This window comes from Acanthochromis polyacanthus, chromosome 2, assembly GCF_021347895.1.
Source record: "Acanthochromis polyacanthus isolate Apoly-LR-REF ecotype Palm Island chromosome 2, KAUST_Apoly_ChrSc, whole genome shotgun sequence".
In the NCBI taxonomy this organism is placed as follows: Eukaryota; Metazoa; Chordata; class Actinopteri; family Pomacentridae; genus Acanthochromis; species Acanthochromis polyacanthus.
The window spans coordinates 17,712,853-17,731,488 of NC_067114.1; the positions used below are offsets into that span (position 1 = coordinate 17,712,853).

Consider the following 18,636-nt stretch of genomic DNA (forward strand, 5'->3'; position numbering starts at 1 on the left):
GTACATTTTCTAAACTAGTGCCACCTGTCCAACAGTAATACATACAGAAAAATAATGAATAAGTCACAGGTGGCATTTTTTTTCCTGCAGCATTTTTAGTGTTAGACCTCAAATCTGTGAACTGCTTCAGCCGCTTTGGTGAGACCCTCCTGAGATAAAAACATGGAATACACAGTTGGTGAAACATCAACAGATAACATTTATTTGTTTATTCTGAAAAATGCAGAAAAAGACAGATGAACTTCCCTTTAAAGCGGGAACTACATATTAGGCAGATCCTGAGGAAAAAAAAAACAGAACACTGTGCCAACTCTACTTTCCCTGTATTATCAGACAGAAAAGTACCCAAAAATATGTATGACTCTGAATAAACCATGGATCCATCACTTTTACACATTACAAATTTACAGTATCATCATAAAATATGTCCTATGACAGGTATCCCAAAATGAAATGATTTGTTAAAAGTCACATTCAACCAGTCCACTTGCACAGCCTGCTGGTCACATAAAACACTGCAATCCCAGTTTGACTGCATGTACTACAGCATTTAGCCCCTAGCTGGGGGGGAGTAACAATCTAGACTACATACATGTGGATCTGTCTTCACACAGGTATTATTACTTAGACATTTAAACAAGAACAGATCAATGAAACAGTATTTTAACCTGATAAAGAAATTATACGAAATGGGGTTAGCAGGAGTGTTAAGGCTGCAAATGATATTACAAATGTGATTTTATCAATGAGTGTTTTATGAGTCCTAACACCCAAAATTTCATTCACTTTGCACCATAGTATACTTTGACAATAGCACTCATTTAACACCAATCTACATGCTTGAATTAATACATTCAACACGTTCTGTAGTTGGAATAATCATAGGACGTACATTAGAGGAACAAGGCCTGCTGGTTTGATCGTCACCTTTGACCTCTCCCATGCGTATTTTAAGTGGATCCTGGTTCAGAAGTTTGTGACACTACCGAAAGACGAGAAGGTCCATGACAGTAAAAGGGCATTAGTTCTAGTCTGATCACTATTTGACAAACAGCATCATCAGGCAATAAGAGCTGCATCTAGTTACTTTTCTTCCCTAAGAGAGGAATATCATATGTGCTTGAGGAAAAAGGGTAAAGCATTTGCACAAACAGGAAAAACTGGCAAACTGGAAATAACTTCATGTCCACAGATGGTCAGATGTCAATACCTCTAGTGATTCTGAGAAAACAATGTTAACATCACATGAAATCAAAATTTTAAAACACAAGCACTGCTACAAAGGTGGGCCAAATTAGGTTAAGTGAGTTTAACAGCATCAGTCAGCTTTAAATGGCGGCAGCTCAAACACACGCTGAAATTACAGTGTGTGACAACCTGTGCTGGGAATACAGGACAGCTGTAACCGAAAAAATATGATGGAAGTATAGGAGGGGAATTCTGCCAAGTCTACTAAACCTAACTCACCTTTGTAGCACTGTTTGCATTAATGATTTTGGACACAAGTGTAATTCTTGGCTTACTGTTGGTACACCAGCTTTGAAAAGACAAAAACGCATGAATCTTCTAAGAAACCACTAAACTAGTACTTGCAGCATCAAGCTTCCAAATTGCTCTAGTAAAACAAAAAAACAAAACAACAAACATGACTTCAGAAGGCAGATCAGGAAGTTCATAGTTTATTAAAATTCTATATGATTTAATCTAAATGAGTATAAAAAAACAGTTGAAATCAATGCAAAATTCCTAAGCAAGTGTGAGTGTACAATGTATGGTCCAGTGTACTCTACTCATTTCAAGTTTATTACAAACAGCAATCTTCAACCCTGAAAGCAACTCAGAGAATCGTGAGTATTTCTCAGAATAAAACAACGAACATATCGCATTTTGCCTTGCTACCTCTACCTGTCCTTTGATAAACCTCTGAGAATAAAGAAGGAAACTGAATGTTCCAAATCTCCAGTGTGGCCCAGCCACCGTGAGGTCCGTTTACAAATCAGATAATAAATACAGGCATCCAAATGGGCTACAACAGCAAATATTTTGAAAATATTTTCCTCATGCATACACACAAGCATACATCTGACTGAGATTATGAGCTTCCTATACCCTCTTACCTACTCTGAACAGTTATTCTTTACAGTGCAACAGTATGGCAGCAAATGGATAGCAGTGCTTTCATTAAAAAAAAAGAATGGAAAATAAAAATATATACAACATCATGGAAAAGCAGTAGTTTCATCTTTTGGTCCTGTGTCCATTACAGACGGAACTGCCTTTTGAAAATTCTTCCTCATATCAACAACAGTAGTTTCCACAAGACTGAAGAGCTGTGGGCGGAAAAGGTGGAACAAGTGTTAGGATATTAAATGTTGCTGGTTGAAGGTGTGTGTTTTACACACACATCACACAAATTTATCTTAGTTTGTTTGGTCAAATGTACTTTTTGAGGACAGCAGAGTGCTGACTATGGTCCTTGCAACTGTCTTTAGTTCCCAAACAGGCTTAATATTGTTGGGTTTGATCTGCGACTTAAAGGATGACTGGGTCTGAAAAATGTGAAAGTGACCATGGCAACATTGAATTGGGGTTTATAAACAAGGCGAGGTGCAACGTTATCAGTTAACCAGCTGTCTGAAGCCAGTACAAAGCCGTACCACTGCCAAAAATCATGACAGTGTCAGAAAAAAAACAAAGAGACTATATTAATAAAGCAAAATGAAAGTCACTTGTTTACTGACAGCTGAGTCATGGTGACAAGGAAAAGTGAAGTGGTTATCAGCAAAACAAAGCTAATCAAGAGGAAAAAGGACATTGATTCCGTCATGCTGGGAGAGAATTCCCCCAGTACAACATGGCAGTACAACAGAGTAAAAATATGAGCTGTGCAGCATTTCTCTAGTTTCCTCTCAAAGCCACACAGGACAAGCTGCCATCATTTGTTTTGGCACGACATGGGTGGAGTCAAGACAGGCATTTTAGCTGTAGTTGTTCACTAGGAGGTGTTAAACACTGGTGTGTTCTCTCTCACCAAAGAGTGAGAGGCCAAAGTCTAGTTTCATAATTCAGATCCTTGTGTGACTTGCTTTACAGCATGGAAGACAGAGGAAGTACATACTTTTACTGGAAATGAACAGATTAAATACTGCAGCTAGCTTACAATTCCATTTAAAAATACTACACTGTTTGTTAAATATTACAACACAATTTGTTCTCATAATTACACCCTGGTGTTACCTGTAAAACCTGCAGGTAATTAAATTCCCTCAAAAATGAAATTGGCCTTTTATTGGTCACAAAAGCCTATTTGCATAACACAAATCTGAGCTGGGCTTGTGTGGCTTTGAGGTAGTGAAGATTCTGTGGCTACCTTAATGTCAGTTTCACTACGGGATAACGCAGTGTCTCTCACCTCGTTACAACTGAGAACCTTCCGAACCTCCGTGCGCGTAGCCCCCTTTAGATTTCATCTGGGCCTGAACAAGGTCCACCTACACAAAAGGTGGAAATGTTAAAGACTGACAACACAGGCTTGCTATGATCTCTTAGCTAAACATTCTGAAAAGTGAACAAAAACCTACTGATGGCAATCCCATGCCCATGTCCCCCGAGCCTACATGTGTGGTGTGAACAAAGTTTGTTGGCTCCCCAATCATGGAGCGATCGATCCGTCGCCGCCGTTTCTGAAAACGAGCACCATAAACAATGCTGAAAACCACAACATCAATGGAAATCTTGAATTTTAAAAATGAAATATTACTAAGCAGATCAGAGGAAGCAGCTGAAACAATATCTACACATCAACTCTAAAAATGTATTTCACAAGCAGTGGACCTGAGGAGCTCAAACTGAGACACAGAGTCACTTGTAAAATCATAATTAATTCAGTTTTATCTATTAGTAGACAAACTGACTGGCAACAATCAGCAACAGTAACTGAATCCTTATTAAATCTAAGTAAGCGCTGCGCCAGTCAGTGGCCTGTCACTTTATCTGATGTCATAAGATGATGTTTTATGCATTTTATCCGGCACAACAATAAAGTTTTTGAGTATATTTTAAAATAGCATATATTTATCATATCCACAACTTAACCAAAATATTAACTGTTGGGTCAAGATGCTGCACAACACCAGACAAGACTGTTCTATTAACCTACTATCAACCTAAGAGCACATTTCATACCACTCCCCCCCCCCCCCAAAAAAAACTGTCACATTACAAAAAGTGAAGTGGCTCTTCCACCCAAATTTCATACTCACTGGTTGTGGCTGCTCTGCAATGCAGCAGCTGAAACAAACCCAGAACTCTGTCATTCTGAGGCAGAAGAAGAAGCCACAGCAGTTTCCTCTCTCAGCTCAGACGTCTCTTTGCGTCTTCCTGTTCAGTCTTACCAGAGCCACAAACATGCACCGGAAACTGACGACAGACACAAGACACTGGTTTCTCTGGGGGTGAACCGTTGGCACACAAACTGTTCTCCCAACACAGGGCAGCACGCACCTGTCCACATGATGATGAAGGAGAAGAGAAATCTCAGTCAAATGCTGACTTTTTAAAAATCAAACGAGCCATTACGGCAGCCATAGATTTGGATCAGCAGCTCGTGGGCACTTCACGAAAGCTTCCATAGTTAACAGTTGACAGGGCCTATATCTCTACTCGCCGCAACTTTTAATAACAATAAAAAAAAACATTATTTTCTATCACTATTTTTTTGTATTCTCTCACTCAGTGTAAATGCATTCCATGACGTGACTGAAAGTTTTTCTTAAGCTTTTTTTGTTTGCAAATATAAAAGCAGTTACACACATCTAGAGTATATATTTCAAGTACTATAACTTCCTCATAAAACTCCCCCAAAAAAATCCCCCCAAAATTTAACAGTTTTAATGTAAAAAAAAAAACCAAACAAAAAATGACATCTAATTGAAATGTGAAATTGATATGGTTGTACATATACATACATCTATACCTCTTCCAATCCTGTTCAATTCTTAAGTCATAGTAAAGAAATCAGGTCAGCGTGCACTGTGACTTTTGGTACAGGCTTGTGAGCAGGTGTATCCAATTGATCAGTATCACTTTTGCTTTTGTGGGTCATCTCTAGTGGTAAACAGTGAAGCATAGGAATATAACCTTGGACTCTCAGGGTCAGTCTTTATAAGGCATCCATTATAATTAACATCCCGGTAGAGTTGACACCATTCAGAAGCTTATTGCAATAGTAGGACAGCAGGAATAGAAAAGTATTGTCTAGCAAAATGTCGGGAAATGTCTATGTTGTTATCGCTTAACATTTTGTGTTGCAACACAACACATCCTACACTGTATGACAGAGGCATTTACTTAGGAGCATGTGATCTTCAGGGGGTGGCCTAAGCTGACACTTTTCCTATAGAAGATATGTGTTTATATGTTTGGACAACGAGTCCCACTGTATAGACACAATTCATTAATTAGTACTTATATTCTTACATACAAAACTGCTTTAAGTTGACTGTGCTTGCTGGACTTGGGAATTAACTAACTTGCAAAGCTTTTTAAAACTCTTTCATTTTAAAACTAAATGTTCTCTAGGAGAAATCTGTTGAGGTCACAGTGCTGCAGCTCAGTAGCTTTACATGAAATTATTAGAGAAACCTCATAAAAAACATATGTTTGACTATACATCTAACAATATGACAATTTAGACAGAAATCATTTAAACTACTTTTGCCAAAATGCAGTTACAAGCCTATAAGAGAATAAAGTTAATATAAATGTCTCATTTCGAAAATTAAGAGTATAGTTGAACATCAGTACGATCACATATGTCAAAGTGGAATTAGAGTGAGTAAAATGGCTTTGGTGTGTATAATTTAACTTGGCAGCATCAGAGAAACAGGATCAGTGTTTTTTTTCAGCCATTATTGGTGTCAAACAGGAGGTGACAGGAGGATAAAATGATCTGCCAAATGCAACGAGCCCGCTGACAAAGTAGATTTCCCAGTTACTGACTCTGCAGCTGACGGTACACATCGCTGACATTGACCTGTTACCGTGCGCTCAGTGCAGGTGAATCACATTATCAGGTGGCTGAGAATGAGTGAAGAGGTGCTTAATGATGCTCTTAATGACATCTGAAATCCTTCTAGGATTAAGTAACTCTGTCTCTGATCTTGGATTACACGGTATTTACAAACAAATGAACGTTATGTAACTTCGCTCCGCTGCGGCAAAGACTGTACACGACGAGTCCAAGTTGAACTTACAACTGGATGCAATTCATCTTAGGTATCAATGGTAACACAGTGTTTCAGAATTAATTTCAACTGAGTAGTTTTAGTAGAACGGGGTCGTTGCCTGTAGCAAACCAGAGTTAGCATTACGGCTGCTAACACGGTTAGCTAACAAGCTAACGTTCACTAGCTCGCTAATAGCCGCGGGTCTGTGTTTTTTTCCATTGACAGCTAGCTAACCAAGCTAACTGAACCCGTTTTCGAAAACTGCGGCTACAATATTCAACAAAAGCGAAATATAAAGCATATTGATGTTCCTGTCACTGTTACAAAATATATTATCACTTTTCCTCTAAGATTTATGATCGTTTTAAGTGAATAAACTTACCAGGTGGTGTCCGGTTTCCCGGAGAAAAACGACCGATCGACTGAAAGCTAAAGAATGCAAAAAACCAGGAACTGCGCTCAGTGTTTACGTCATGCGACGTCCGTTTTAAAGTGTGACGACTTCCGTTTTTGATCCACGTTTTTCTTGCAGGGTATTCTTCACTCCAAAAACACGACTTTACATAGTAAAGATGAGGCCGTTAACAGAGGAGGAAACAAAAACGATGTTTGAGAAGCTGTCGAAATAGTAAGTGACCGTGAAAGACACTTTATTTGCTTGTATACTCTCAAATTATATTAAAAATGATTAGCATCCCCGTTAGCCTGTGCTGTGTGTGATGTCCACGCTTTCTCCCACAACAGCATCGGCGAAAACATAAAGCTTCTTGTGGACCGACCTGACGGTACATACTGTTTCAGGCTACACAATGACCGTGTGTACTACATGAGGTAATTATACTCATCATACTGTATATAACATAAGTGTTTATACATTGTACAATATCCCTGAAATGTATTACTACATCGCATCTCAACGACTGCATTATTTTTAAGTTGACAAGTAAAGCATTTCCTCATATAACCAGTCAAGAACATTTACTTTAGAGAGACTATATTGAAAATACATGCACTCGCAAAGAATACACGTGTGATCACTGACACATAACTTGGAAACTCATGTCATAATTGGCACAAAATTAACTACACGTGCGATTTCCTATGCGCTTAAAACCTTGACATAGTTATAGAGTGATCTGTAAACAGAAATTATTCCATACTAAAGGACCTTAAAAGCTTGATTAATAATCGGAGCATACTCTTCATTACAATGAGACCAATATACACTTACTGGCCACTTTATTAGGTACACCTTTCTAATAGAAGGTTGGACCTTTACCCCCAGAACTGTCTTAATTCTTTGTGGCATACTTAAAACAAGGTGCTGGAAAAATTCCTCTGAGATTTCAGTCCATATTGACATGACAGCATCACACAGTTAACTGCAGATTTCTCAGCTGCACAGCCATGATGCCAATCCCTCATTCCACCACATCCCAAAGGTGCTCTATTGAATTGAGATCTGGTGACTGTGGAGGTCAATGGAGTACAGTGAACTCATTGTCATGTTCAAGAAACCAGTTTGAGATGATTTGGGCTTCTTGACATGGAGCATTAGCCTGCTGGAAGTGGTCATCAGAAGACTGTGGTCATAAAGGGATGGACATGGTTAACAACAATATTTGGGTAGGCCTGTGATGTTTAAACAATACTCACTTGGTACTAAGGAGCCCAAAGTGTACCAAGAAAATATCCCCCACACCATTACACCACCACCAGCCTGAATCGTTGTTTGTGCCAAATTCCGACCATGTGAATGTTGCAGCTGAAATTGAGACTCATCAGACCGGGCAACATTTTTCCAATCTTCTTTTGTCTAATTTTGGTGAGCCTGTGTGAATTGTAGCCTTAGTTTCCTGTTTTTAGCTGGCAGGCGTGGCACCCGGTGTGGTCTTCTGCTGCTGTAGCCCATCTTCTTCAGGGTTTAACATGTTGTACATTCAAAGATGGTATTCTGGATTCCTTGGTTGTACTCAATGGTTGTTAGAGCTACCGTTGCGTTTCTATCATCTCCAACCAGTTGGCTCATTCTCCTCTGACCTCTCACATTAACAAGGCATTTTTGTCCACACAACTGCTGCACACTCAATATTTTCTCTTTTAAGAAAAGAAAGCCTAGAGATGGTTGTGTGTGAAAACCCCAGTAGATCAGCAGTTTCTGAAATACTCAGACCAGCCCGTCTGGCACCAACAACCATGCCTTGTTCAAAATCACTTAAACACCCCCCTCCCCTCCTTCCCTCCCTGTTGGAGAGAGGGATTTTATAGACGATAGCATGATTTCCTGTGGATGCACCAAATTACTGACTTAAAATAGGATTCCTAATCTGGATGCTTGTTCACAGAGGAATACTGCAGCATGATAAGGAGCTTCTGAAACAGAAAAATGCGCAGACTATGACCTGGCAAAGTGTGTTGACTGACTTGAATTAAAACACTTTCGGGGTATTTTTAAGACAGTTAGTTATGACCTTCCATGTAAGAGTACCTAAAATAATTTGGACAGAGCATGTTCAGAAATACAGTTGGACATACCGGGTATTGACAAGAACTTTTAAACCTCAGTAATTAAAGCTGTATATACCTTTGTTGTGTTAAGTTCTGTTTAATCTAGAAGTAATGCCATTATCGTAAGGTGGTAAAATCTTGAATAATTTCACAGCTAAGGGGTACTGCACAGGGCGGTGTACTGACTTCTGTTGTGTAATGTACACTTAACAAAAATGTAAACGCAACACTTTTGTTTTGCTCCCATCTTTTTATGAGATAAACTCAAAGATCTAAAACTGCACCTTCCAGAGTGGCCTTTTATTGTGGGCAGTCTAAGGCACACCTGTGCACTAATCATGGTGTCTAATCAGCATCTTGATATGGCACACCTGTGAGGTGGGATGGATTATCTCAGCAAAGGAGAAGTGCTCACTATCACAGATTTGTGAACAATATTTGAGCAAAATGGTGATATTGTGTATGTGGAAAAAGTTTTAGAGCTTTGAGTTCGTCTCATAAAAATGGGAGCAAAAACAAAAGTGTTGCGTTTACATTTTTGTTGAGTGTACATACTTGGGTATCATTCAATGCCTGGAGAAATTCATTAATCATTGTTTCATGTCCACAGTGAGAAAATCCTGAAGTTGGCCACAAACATTTCCCGGGACAAGCTCATCTCAGTGGGCACATGCTTTGGGAAGTTCACAAAGACCAAGAAATTCCGCCTGCACATCACAGCGCTGGATTTCCTGGCACCTTATGCAAAGGTGACTACGCATGCATCATTTTAATATCATTTGTATCTTTGCGTCACTAACTCTTTCTGTAGCTCCTGTTACATGAGAGAGAGGAAGTGAACCAATACAGGTTTTAGTGACGTGGCAGGTGTTTTCCAGTAGAGCCTTGATGTCGGATGACTGCTGCACCAGTGGATCATGTGAAGTCCCTATTTGTTACCATTGATAATGTTTAACAAAATTTTAGCAATACCACACCTACAGTTGCTGTAATTGACTTGTTAATACAGATGTATGCCAGTACCATTAAGTTATGTTCATGCTTGTAGGAATAACTTGAAACTATCATGTCTTCAGTTCAAGGTGTGGGTAAAGCCTGGAGCAGAGCAGTCCTTCCTGTACGGGAATCACGTGCTAAAATCAGGCCTCGGGAGAATCACTGAGAACACTATGCAGTATCAAGGAGTTGTGGTTTATTCCATGGCTGATGTGCCTCTGGTAAGTCATTTTAATTGTGATGCTCTGTCATTCAGTTTGTTGGACACTGTTCATAATGTAACAAGGATTTATGTAGTCTCTCCAGGGCCACTTGTTGGGCAGAAAAAACAAGCATATTCGGCAAAGAGATGTTAGATATGTTATGGTGTGCATCCTTACATATAGTATAGTATATAGAAAAAGTAGAGTGATGTCACTTCAACTATAGAATGTAGGACAAAAGGGATTTTGATCTTTTGCTTTTGTTTATCAGGGTTTTGGAGTGGCAGCCAAGACGACTCAGGAGTGTCGGCGAGTGGACCCCATGTCCATCGTTGTGTTCCACCAGGCAGATGTGGGGGAGTTCATTAGGAGTGAAGACACACTGACATAAAGAGGCAGCAAACAACTGGACTGTCAAATCTTTTCCTTCTCCATTGCATACCCTTCAGCATTCATTGAAATTCACAACCCAAGCAGCTCGTTTTCAGCTGCTTTATTTTATTACTGAGGATTTTATAGGGACATGGTTGGACTATATTTCTCTGCAGTCCATGGACTGAATCAGTCAACCTGAAGCCTCTGTTGTATCAAATGTCAAAATGAAGGGTGTGTGTTCCTGTGTGCATGTTTCTTGTAAATGTCATTTTTAAAATAAATCTATGAAATCTTAGTATTTTAGTCGTGGAAGGCTTTCAGTATAGGGCTTTAGTAAAGACACATAACTTTTTCTTAAAAAAAAACAAAGGTACAATTGGTCTTAAAACTATGAAACCTGAACATTTATTGAATTAACTTTGAGCGTGATTAACAGTGCAAAAAAGGTATTGAACAAAGAAAATAACTGACATTCATCTGAAAATAAAATTCTTTTGATGGACCAAAACTAACAAGTCAGACCAGTTTCTGATTCTTCAGTGTTCTCCATCGGTCCTTTAGGTTGACATTTGTTCGATTATCGAAGGAGTAATATGCCCTTATCTGCTTCCAGTTGCCCTCTCCAAACTTTCTGACTCCATCTTTTAAGTTCTGCGTCTCACGCTCAGTCCACTTCTGCAACAAAACACAAACAGGAGGCTAGTTGACTTTTTGCCACTGTGGCACACAAGCCCAAATGTGAAGACAATGCTTTATTGCTGATATTGGTGCAAGGTAGTGTAACTGACTTCATTTAAAGTCTGCTTGTATTGTGCTTAAATCGGGCAGCTGATTGCAAAGCCACTACTTTTTGAACATCAGTGCAACAATCTGCTATCCTTCAAGGTTTGCTGATTTTAAACATCCTGTCAGAAAGTAATTCCCCATCGAATTTGTGAATTGATTTTTTTTACTTTTGTATGTTGCCAAGTCTTGCTATGCTTACCTTCCTCCTTTGGCCTGAATTGGAAATGGTGCTCTGATTTGATCCTTTGGAAAAAACATAAGTAGTTATGGAATGAATAAGAATTTCAAAACCAGATTCATACAGGACTATTTAAAAGCAAATATGTGATATTTTATTACCACTGTTCCTTGTAGAAGGGAAATGTGACTCTTCATCATCCCAGGTTTCCTTGCTTTCTTGTGCTTCACGGAACAGTCTTTTCCTGTAAACAAAACCAAGTGTCTTCACTGTCTGATGCCGACTGTTCAGTCTAACTAAACAAAAAGTGGGAAGTGGATGGAGTTTTGTTTTTGTAATGAAGACAGATGATCTCATGATTAATTTTTATAAATATAATACAATATATTCAGTTAATGAATCTTAAGTTAAATCACCATGTTGTGCAACTTTATAAATTCAGACACTTCAAAATATAAATTCAGGTGGAAATGCAAATGTATCAGTCAACCTTGTGACTTTGAAAAACAGCCCAAATCAAATTGACCCATATAAAAGTAAATTGATTATTTTAAGACCCAAGATGGGTTTCGAAGACAATCTAGATAAGTTCACAACAGAAGAGTAAATCCACTTTTCGCTAAAGCTGCTGCTGTTATCTTTACTAACCATTTTGATGAGGAACCATTGTTGTTTTGAGCGGAGTCCCTGTGAGGAGTAGAGCTTGTTCGAGGGACGGGACGAAGACTGGGTGAGCTGTCCAGGGAAGAGTCTGTGATGCAGATGTCCTCTGTATCATCTGGATCTCTGCATAAATAGTTTGTCAAAGGTCAAGGCTTGAATCGTCAACTAAAATACTAAGATCAGTTAAATGATATTTACACGTACTTGCTCAGAGGATCTCCGGCCAGCTGTTCGTGAGGTTTCTGCACTGGAGTTTTGCAGGAGGCCGACAGCTCCAGTGGGTCTTCCACCCTGTCTGATGATAACTGTTTTGCCTTTTTGGAATTACTGCATGATAAGATTTCAGTTAATAATATTCAGGAAACAGGAAATCTGTTTTTATTGACTTGATTGAAATGGCATCAATTGAAAAGCCATACTTTCAACAATCAAGGTAACTGCACAATGTGTATTTATGAAGGAAAAAGTGAACTGCAACTCATGCAAAGTGCTAAAGCAACAGTAGTTAAACTTTAATGTACATGATTTTATCAAAGATTGCTTTGGACTGAAACAAATTAGTGCCATTTCTGCTCTGACTATCAGTGATGCTTTCGGCTTAAAATGAAGAGTCGTCTTTAACCGGAAGCTTTGGGATCGATGGCCACCCCACATAACAGGCTCTTGATTTGAATTTTTATAGTATTTGGGGCCGGGGCCAGCTGGTCCGTCCTCTCTGCTAGCCGCAAGTCTCTTTACATCAGGAGAACACAGGATGAATTATTCCTAGGGCTATTGCCCTGTTTAATTTCAAAGACCTGCAACTATGTAAGCCACAGCTCAGTAGCTTAAGGTGACTACTGATTACTGCAGTAGTATGTATTGGGATTTTTACTTGCTAATATAGCTTATAAATGCTTGCAAGGAGACATGGTTTGGTATTATGTACATATTATGGAACCCAATTACAAACAATTTAACAATATGCTATTGGGGTATCCATAGATTGGGGTTGTATAGGAAAAATAAACTTTTAAATCTGAAAATATTTGTTTTTTTTAATCTATTTTTTTACATTGTATGAATAACATGGCATTAATGTCATTAGCCCAGCACACTTCCACTGATTCAGCTTCAGTAGTAATTCATGTCAGGCCTGTCAGGTAATGTTGTACATTTCGATTTACCTTGTGCGTGAACTGTTTGACTGACTCTGCAGTTCCTCGTCATGAGTCTCCCCGTTGGCCACAGAGTCAAGGGAGTTCCCCTCACTGTCTGCTGACAGATCAGCCGCACTAGTTGAAGCTCTGTGTGACAAAACAAGCCGTTTTAATGCTCTATGCCTACTAAGCAAATCAGGAACACAAGTAACCTCGTCTTCATGAAACTTCATATGCAATGTAATAAAAAGTGACTGCTAACAGTAAGAAAATCTGTCTTACCTGCAGTGTGCTCTCTTGGCTCGTCTGGGGCACTTTCGTACGGGTATGTCAACTTCTCTGTCTGGAACTGTGCACTGCAGGTCTTTTTTATTGGATGTAGCCAGGCTCTGTGGTGACTCTTCAGCTCTGACATCCGTCCCTTGTTCCTGACAATCTGTTGTGCACTGAGAGCTTACTTGACTGTCTGGTTCGACCACCAGCCGAGGCACAGTGTAGAGCTGGCCGCTCCACAGAACAGAGGGTGTGTTTGAGAGTGAACCTGCTTGCGTTTCAGGAACAGCATCTGTTTGTGGTGGTTGGTCTGCTGGAGAAGCTTCCATGGGGCTGCCCGAATCTCTCAGAAACTGCCCTTCTTGCTGCGAGTCCAGGTTAGTGCCCGTCTTGGGATCAGCTGGGTGTAGCAAGCCAAGATTCTCTCTTTCCTGCTCCTCTGTCTCCACATCTTCCTCCAACTGAGCGAATGTTCTGTTTTCTGTAGCTGCACCCAAGGCTTTGTAGGCTGCTTCTAGCCTGACCCTCTGGATAACTGAACATTTACTGGAAGAAAAGTTAGAAAAAAGAAAAAGAGGTTCAACAGGGTATTAAGATCTGGAGACACAACACAGTCCAAACTGCAGCTATCATTTTACCACTGGTATGATACTGCTCAGTGATGAGATGAGTAGAAACAGAATGTGCCATACAGTCTTAGGAGACCTGACAAAGATCACACTCCTTTGGCAAAGTTGTATTTTAACAGCAATGGTTGGCTTTTCTGAAATCAACCAAAAGGGGAAAAGGGAGCCTACTGAGCTACAGACTGGATAACATTTCCTTGGAGATTAGAGGACGGGCCAGGCTTGGTTTGCTCATCAGTTCCAGCTACTTTGTCGTCTTGCTCCACACGTCTTTGACCAATAAGCTGTTCTGCAGCCTGATACACATACACAAAAGAAAAAAAAATTACAAATATAATGACTTCAAACAAGCCAGTGACTTATCTGTGGATAAACACGATTCTGACAGGCAGGGTTTTCTTATTGAACTCGAGGGACAATGTTTTAAAGTCTAAAGAGGACTTATCACTGGTAAATAATTAAACACATTTTGGAAAAATACATCTTTGCTGTAAAAAAAAAAAAAAAATCACCTTTAAATGGCAACGATATCACTCGCTGAAGTGTTTTGATTAATTAATTCAAAGATACCTCATAATTGAAAGGAAAGCTAAAGTAAGTCTTCACCTTGTGCCTGATGCACAGCATGCATACCTTGTAGAGAAAGGGAACAGTGGACTGAAAGAGCCCCTGGCAAAAAGCCAGCATCTCCTCCCGGAACCTTTGGTAGTTAATTTGCTTGATGACGTCATGGATTTTACTCTTCCGATTGATGAGACCCTTGAATATAGCTTTCTACAGACAACACAAATGTTCAGTAATGTGAGGTACACTGCAAGCACAGAAACATAAACATGAGGTCAAAACTGCTTCAGTTTGCTAACAAGCTGAACAATGCATACTTTGGACACATTCTCCTAAATGTAATAAAACTGCCTGAATGTAATAAGTCAAACTATATGTGATATTGTAAAACATTTTAATATGTGACAATAAATGAAAACTAGTAAAGCTTGTGGTTTAATGCCTATATAGAAGAGAATTCAGTCCATCTAATAATAGTGTGATTTTATTTACATTCTGGTAATTGGTATTGCACACACCATTAAAGATAACAACACACAAGTTAAGAAACATCTTGTGGGTTTGCCTTATTTTTGCATCTCACGTGAAGATGCTATTTAAAACATGACCTGGTGCTGCATCTACTATTTGGAAGTAGCACTTTATATAATTGTACATACAAGTCTTCACCTTCGACTGCATAGTGTCAGAGGCAATGACCTAACTGAATAATGTGCAGCATAACTTTGTATAGAGATATGTAAAATTACACATTACCCTACGCTACTTTGCGATATACAATAAATCAATGCAGAGTTGCAGTCACTGATTACACCACAAGCAACTCGTCTCTGTAGATGGTGGCAGTAATATGCTGTGGGGCTGTTTGAATGCTAGCGAAACTGTCGCTTTACACAAAGTCATTGGAATAAAGACAAAGGAGGATTATCCAACAAGATAATGAAGCCAGACACATATCAAAAATGGTAAAGAAATTACTAAATCTGGCCTCCCCAAAGTCCTAAGACTATGATGAAGAAAAAAGTGCATCAGAAAGCTAATCAGTTTAATTTAATTGTACTAATCTTTGTCAAGAAGAGTGGCCAAAGATACAACCATCAATGTGAATGCAGCGACTAAGAGAAAGCAAGTCAATATGGATTCTAATGACTGAAAGTGTGAGGTAATGCACTGATTATAACAAACACAGAGTAAACTCACCTTGCCAACCATTGGTTTGGGAAAGTGTTTGTTGAGTATCTCTTCTGCTCTGTCAAATTTGCTGTTCTTAATGAAAATCGCCACAATCTATAATAAATAAACAACAATAACAATTAGTTGACTCAAATCTGAATATTCGTCGCGCGCGCGCGCGCGCGCGCACGCACGCACGCACGCACGCACGCACGCACGCACGCACACACACACACACACACACACACACACACACACACACACACACACACACACACACACACACACACACACACACACACACACACACACAATGGGTGCTAGCATCACAATCTAAACAGTAGCTTCTGATTTAACAAAAAAGCAAAGAGATGCCTTTATGTAAGTGACAGTAAATGTAACAGCAGAACCAGTGCAGCACTTGAGTGTATGAAAAAATTACAAAAATGCTTACCATCTCTGCAATTGAATCATGTGCATTTTCAAAATCCTGCTGTCGTATGCTGAGTTTCTGGTTCATGTGTTCCAGCAACATTAAGGCTGATTCCAGAGGAGCTGTTGATGAATCTGACTCAAATGACAGGTCTGTTTATAGAGACAAAGGAATATCCATTATAATGTGAAGTGAAGTGACGCAACACTAAACAGTGACATTACCAAGGTACACTGAATCAAACTGTCCATCAGTCATTGTTACACTCTCATTTTAACAGAACATTTTATTTTATTTAACAGCTTTTATCGAGTTTTCCCTTAACTTCACTATAAAACATAGAACAGCTGCTGCAGTGTTTTGGTTACAGTATTTAAGGTTGCCATTTCTCTCCCATGTCCCTGCCCACCCCATCCCTGGCAGGCCAATAAATATTACACTAATGCATGTCTGCAAAGGGCATATCTCAGTGTATTCTAACATTTGCAAACAAAAACGTTGCACACAGAGATGCAGCTAAAACAACAACCCTGTCAAAAGCATTTGTGAATATGTCATTAACGTTGAGCTCACCGAGTTTTTCACCCTCATTTATGTGGGAGAGAAACTCCAATACTTGAATCTTTGTTGGCATGACATCAGTGAGCTCTACGGGACATACCAAGACACCTGTAACAAAATAATGAACACAATAAGCTTGTCATTGCTCATAAAAATACATATTCATACAGAAGGTAGGTCATTTCTATTTATTCATCAAAGGTCACCTGAAGGGAAACTGATTAAGCTCTGTTTACAATCAGGACAAGGCTCACAGCTGATATACGACATCTTACTGAGGCACTCCAGTGTTTATCAGAAAATAAAACAGGCAACTTACTAACAAAAATAAAATTACGATTTGTCAGATTCAGAAGCACACAGTCTCTGTACTGTATATTAACACCTGGAATGTTATTCTTCTAAACGGTGACTTAAAAAGCAAATGTGTTACTCAAAACACCACAAACAAACAAACATGATGAAAATCCATCTAATGATGTTTATCGACCAGAGAGCCAATTAAACGCAAGCTAAGTACTCTGTGGTTTTCCAGTAGTTTAATAATCAACTTTGTACTCTAAACTGGCACTTGCTGAAGATGTACAGACTACTTGTACTTGCAAGTTAATAGACTATCCATATTTAGTTTAAATCTGTTACCTAAAAACCGTAATTTCAAGGCCTTCAACGCTCATCAGTATGATACTGCGGTGACAAATACGGAGCACTTTTGGGAAAGTTAAGATGTAGGCAGTTAGCTAAATGTGTTTGCTAAACTAAGTGTAGCCTAGCTTAGTGGGCAGGGAGTAAAAAGGAGGGAAGCGGGATGTTGCTTACTGTTAAGTACGTCTCCAAGGCGACAGAAATCCCGGTATTGCCCCTTTTTAAACGCGTCCAAGGAGCGAAAAAAGTAATAATCCACCAGCCAGCGGTTGACAACAGACTCGACATCAGTTTTGTCGTTGTTTACTGTCTCCTGTGTCGCCATGTTTAACGGAAGCAAGCGAAGGAGTGAAGGCGGGGAAAAGTTTAAGGCCGAATGGCAAGAGGGTTATTTTTTTCCTCAGCTTCGCTTGTCAGGCAGCAATTCGTTCCAGTTGTGTAGCGCCACGCCAAGAGTAACTAATCAAAAACGTAAAATATATTTAAAAATACGCTATAATTGCATAGAGAAAGGACTAAATATAGCTCGGTATTAGCACTCCATAATGAACCAGACATTATTTCATCAAGGCCTTGGCGGAAGTGAAGCCTGACAGTCTGTACTTAAGGAAATTGTACCTCCTCCCCTTTTGGCAGAGTTCGTTGGTAAATCTCGCACAAACATTGTACTGCCACACACTGGACTGGAAGGAATAACCTTCAGCAGTTTGTAAAGTGCATTTCCACTTTGAATTATTTTATTGCAGACAACTTTGGACTTTTAGATTTGTCTTCTTATTGCTGTAGTGCCATGATGCACTAGGGCTGCAGCTAATATTTATTTACACTGTGGAAGACTTCTTCCAAATATTTTCTCAATTCACTGATTAGCTCCATGCCAGAAAAATGGTGACCAATATTTTGCAACACCCGTCAAAACAAGACAATCGAGGATTTGTCTTGGGCTAAAGTTGTGACTTTATTTCTGCAAAAAATACACAGATTAATCAATTAATAATGCAGCTAGTGATCAATTTAATTGTTGACTACTGATGTTATTTATTAAACATTGCAGTTCAAACGTTCACTGTTCAAGTTTTAATATTTTGGTGTTAAAACTGTTGCTTGTTTATATTTTTATGCACACACTTACCTCAACAGTGAGTCTGTGACTGGGAAGTGATTCAGATGATTGGCGAAAGCTTGAAAACTTCAAATGTATGCTTACATATTTTGTTACTGATTTGCTTAGAAGAGAAATTACTACTATTATTTCTTTGAGTCATACAGCAGTTGTGGCTCAGGTG

The 18,636-nt window shown here is 39.2% G+C and overlaps 3 protein-coding genes across 4 annotated transcripts; 1 reads left to right on the forward strand and 2 right to left on the reverse strand.

Moving 5' to 3' along the window:
- Positions 1 to 179: 179 nt before the first annotated feature.
- On the reverse strand, positions 180 to 6,715 carry cdc42se2 (CDC42 small effector 2). The gene is made up of 5 exons (XM_022209196.2): positions 6,610 to 6,715; positions 4,263 to 4,503; positions 3,582 to 3,683; positions 3,413 to 3,491; positions 180 to 2,330 (listed from the first exon to the last, which is right to left on the reverse strand). Exons 2-4 carry the CDS (start codon positions 4,314 to 4,316, stop codon positions 3,417 to 3,419), a joined length of 231 nt encoding a protein of 76 aa, XP_022064888.1. The 5' UTR covers positions 4,317 to 4,503; positions 6,610 to 6,715; the 3' UTR covers positions 180 to 2,330; positions 3,413 to 3,416.
- Positions 6,039 to 10,604, forward strand: nip7 (NIP7 nucleolar pre-rRNA processing protein). Of its 2 annotated transcripts, XM_051943833.1 has the most exons (6): positions 6,039 to 6,057; positions 6,760 to 6,855; positions 6,972 to 7,058; positions 9,346 to 9,484; positions 9,812 to 9,952; positions 10,206 to 10,604. In XM_051943833.1, the coding sequence occupies exons 2-6, from the start codon at positions 6,800 to 6,802 to the stop codon at positions 10,323 to 10,325; spliced, it is 543 nt and encodes a 180-aa protein (XP_051799793.1). In that variant the 5' UTR covers positions 6,039 to 6,057; positions 6,760 to 6,799; the 3' UTR covers positions 10,326 to 10,604. The 2 variants fall into 2 exon arrangements, with proteins under 2 accessions (XP_051799793.1, XP_022064876.1); XM_022209184.2 differs by lacking the exon at positions 6,039 to 6,057 and having other exon boundaries at positions 6,708 to 6,855.
- Positions 10,605 to 10,667: 63 nt separating this feature from the next.
- terfa (telomeric repeat binding factor a) lies at positions 10,668 to 17,884 on the reverse strand. The gene is made up of 13 exons (XM_022209158.2): positions 17,525 to 17,884; positions 16,718 to 16,813; positions 16,166 to 16,296; positions 15,739 to 15,825; positions 14,608 to 14,748; positions 14,146 to 14,270; positions 13,358 to 13,894; positions 13,103 to 13,222; positions 12,141 to 12,263; positions 11,922 to 12,059; positions 11,435 to 11,517; positions 11,295 to 11,338; positions 10,668 to 10,984 (listed from the first exon to the last, which is right to left on the reverse strand). The coding sequence occupies exons 1-13, from the start codon at positions 17,673 to 17,675 to the stop codon at positions 10,826 to 10,828; spliced, it is 1,935 nt and encodes a 644-aa protein (XP_022064850.2). The 5' UTR covers positions 17,676 to 17,884; the 3' UTR covers positions 10,668 to 10,825.
- Between the last annotated feature and the right edge of the window lie 752 nt (positions 17,885 to 18,636).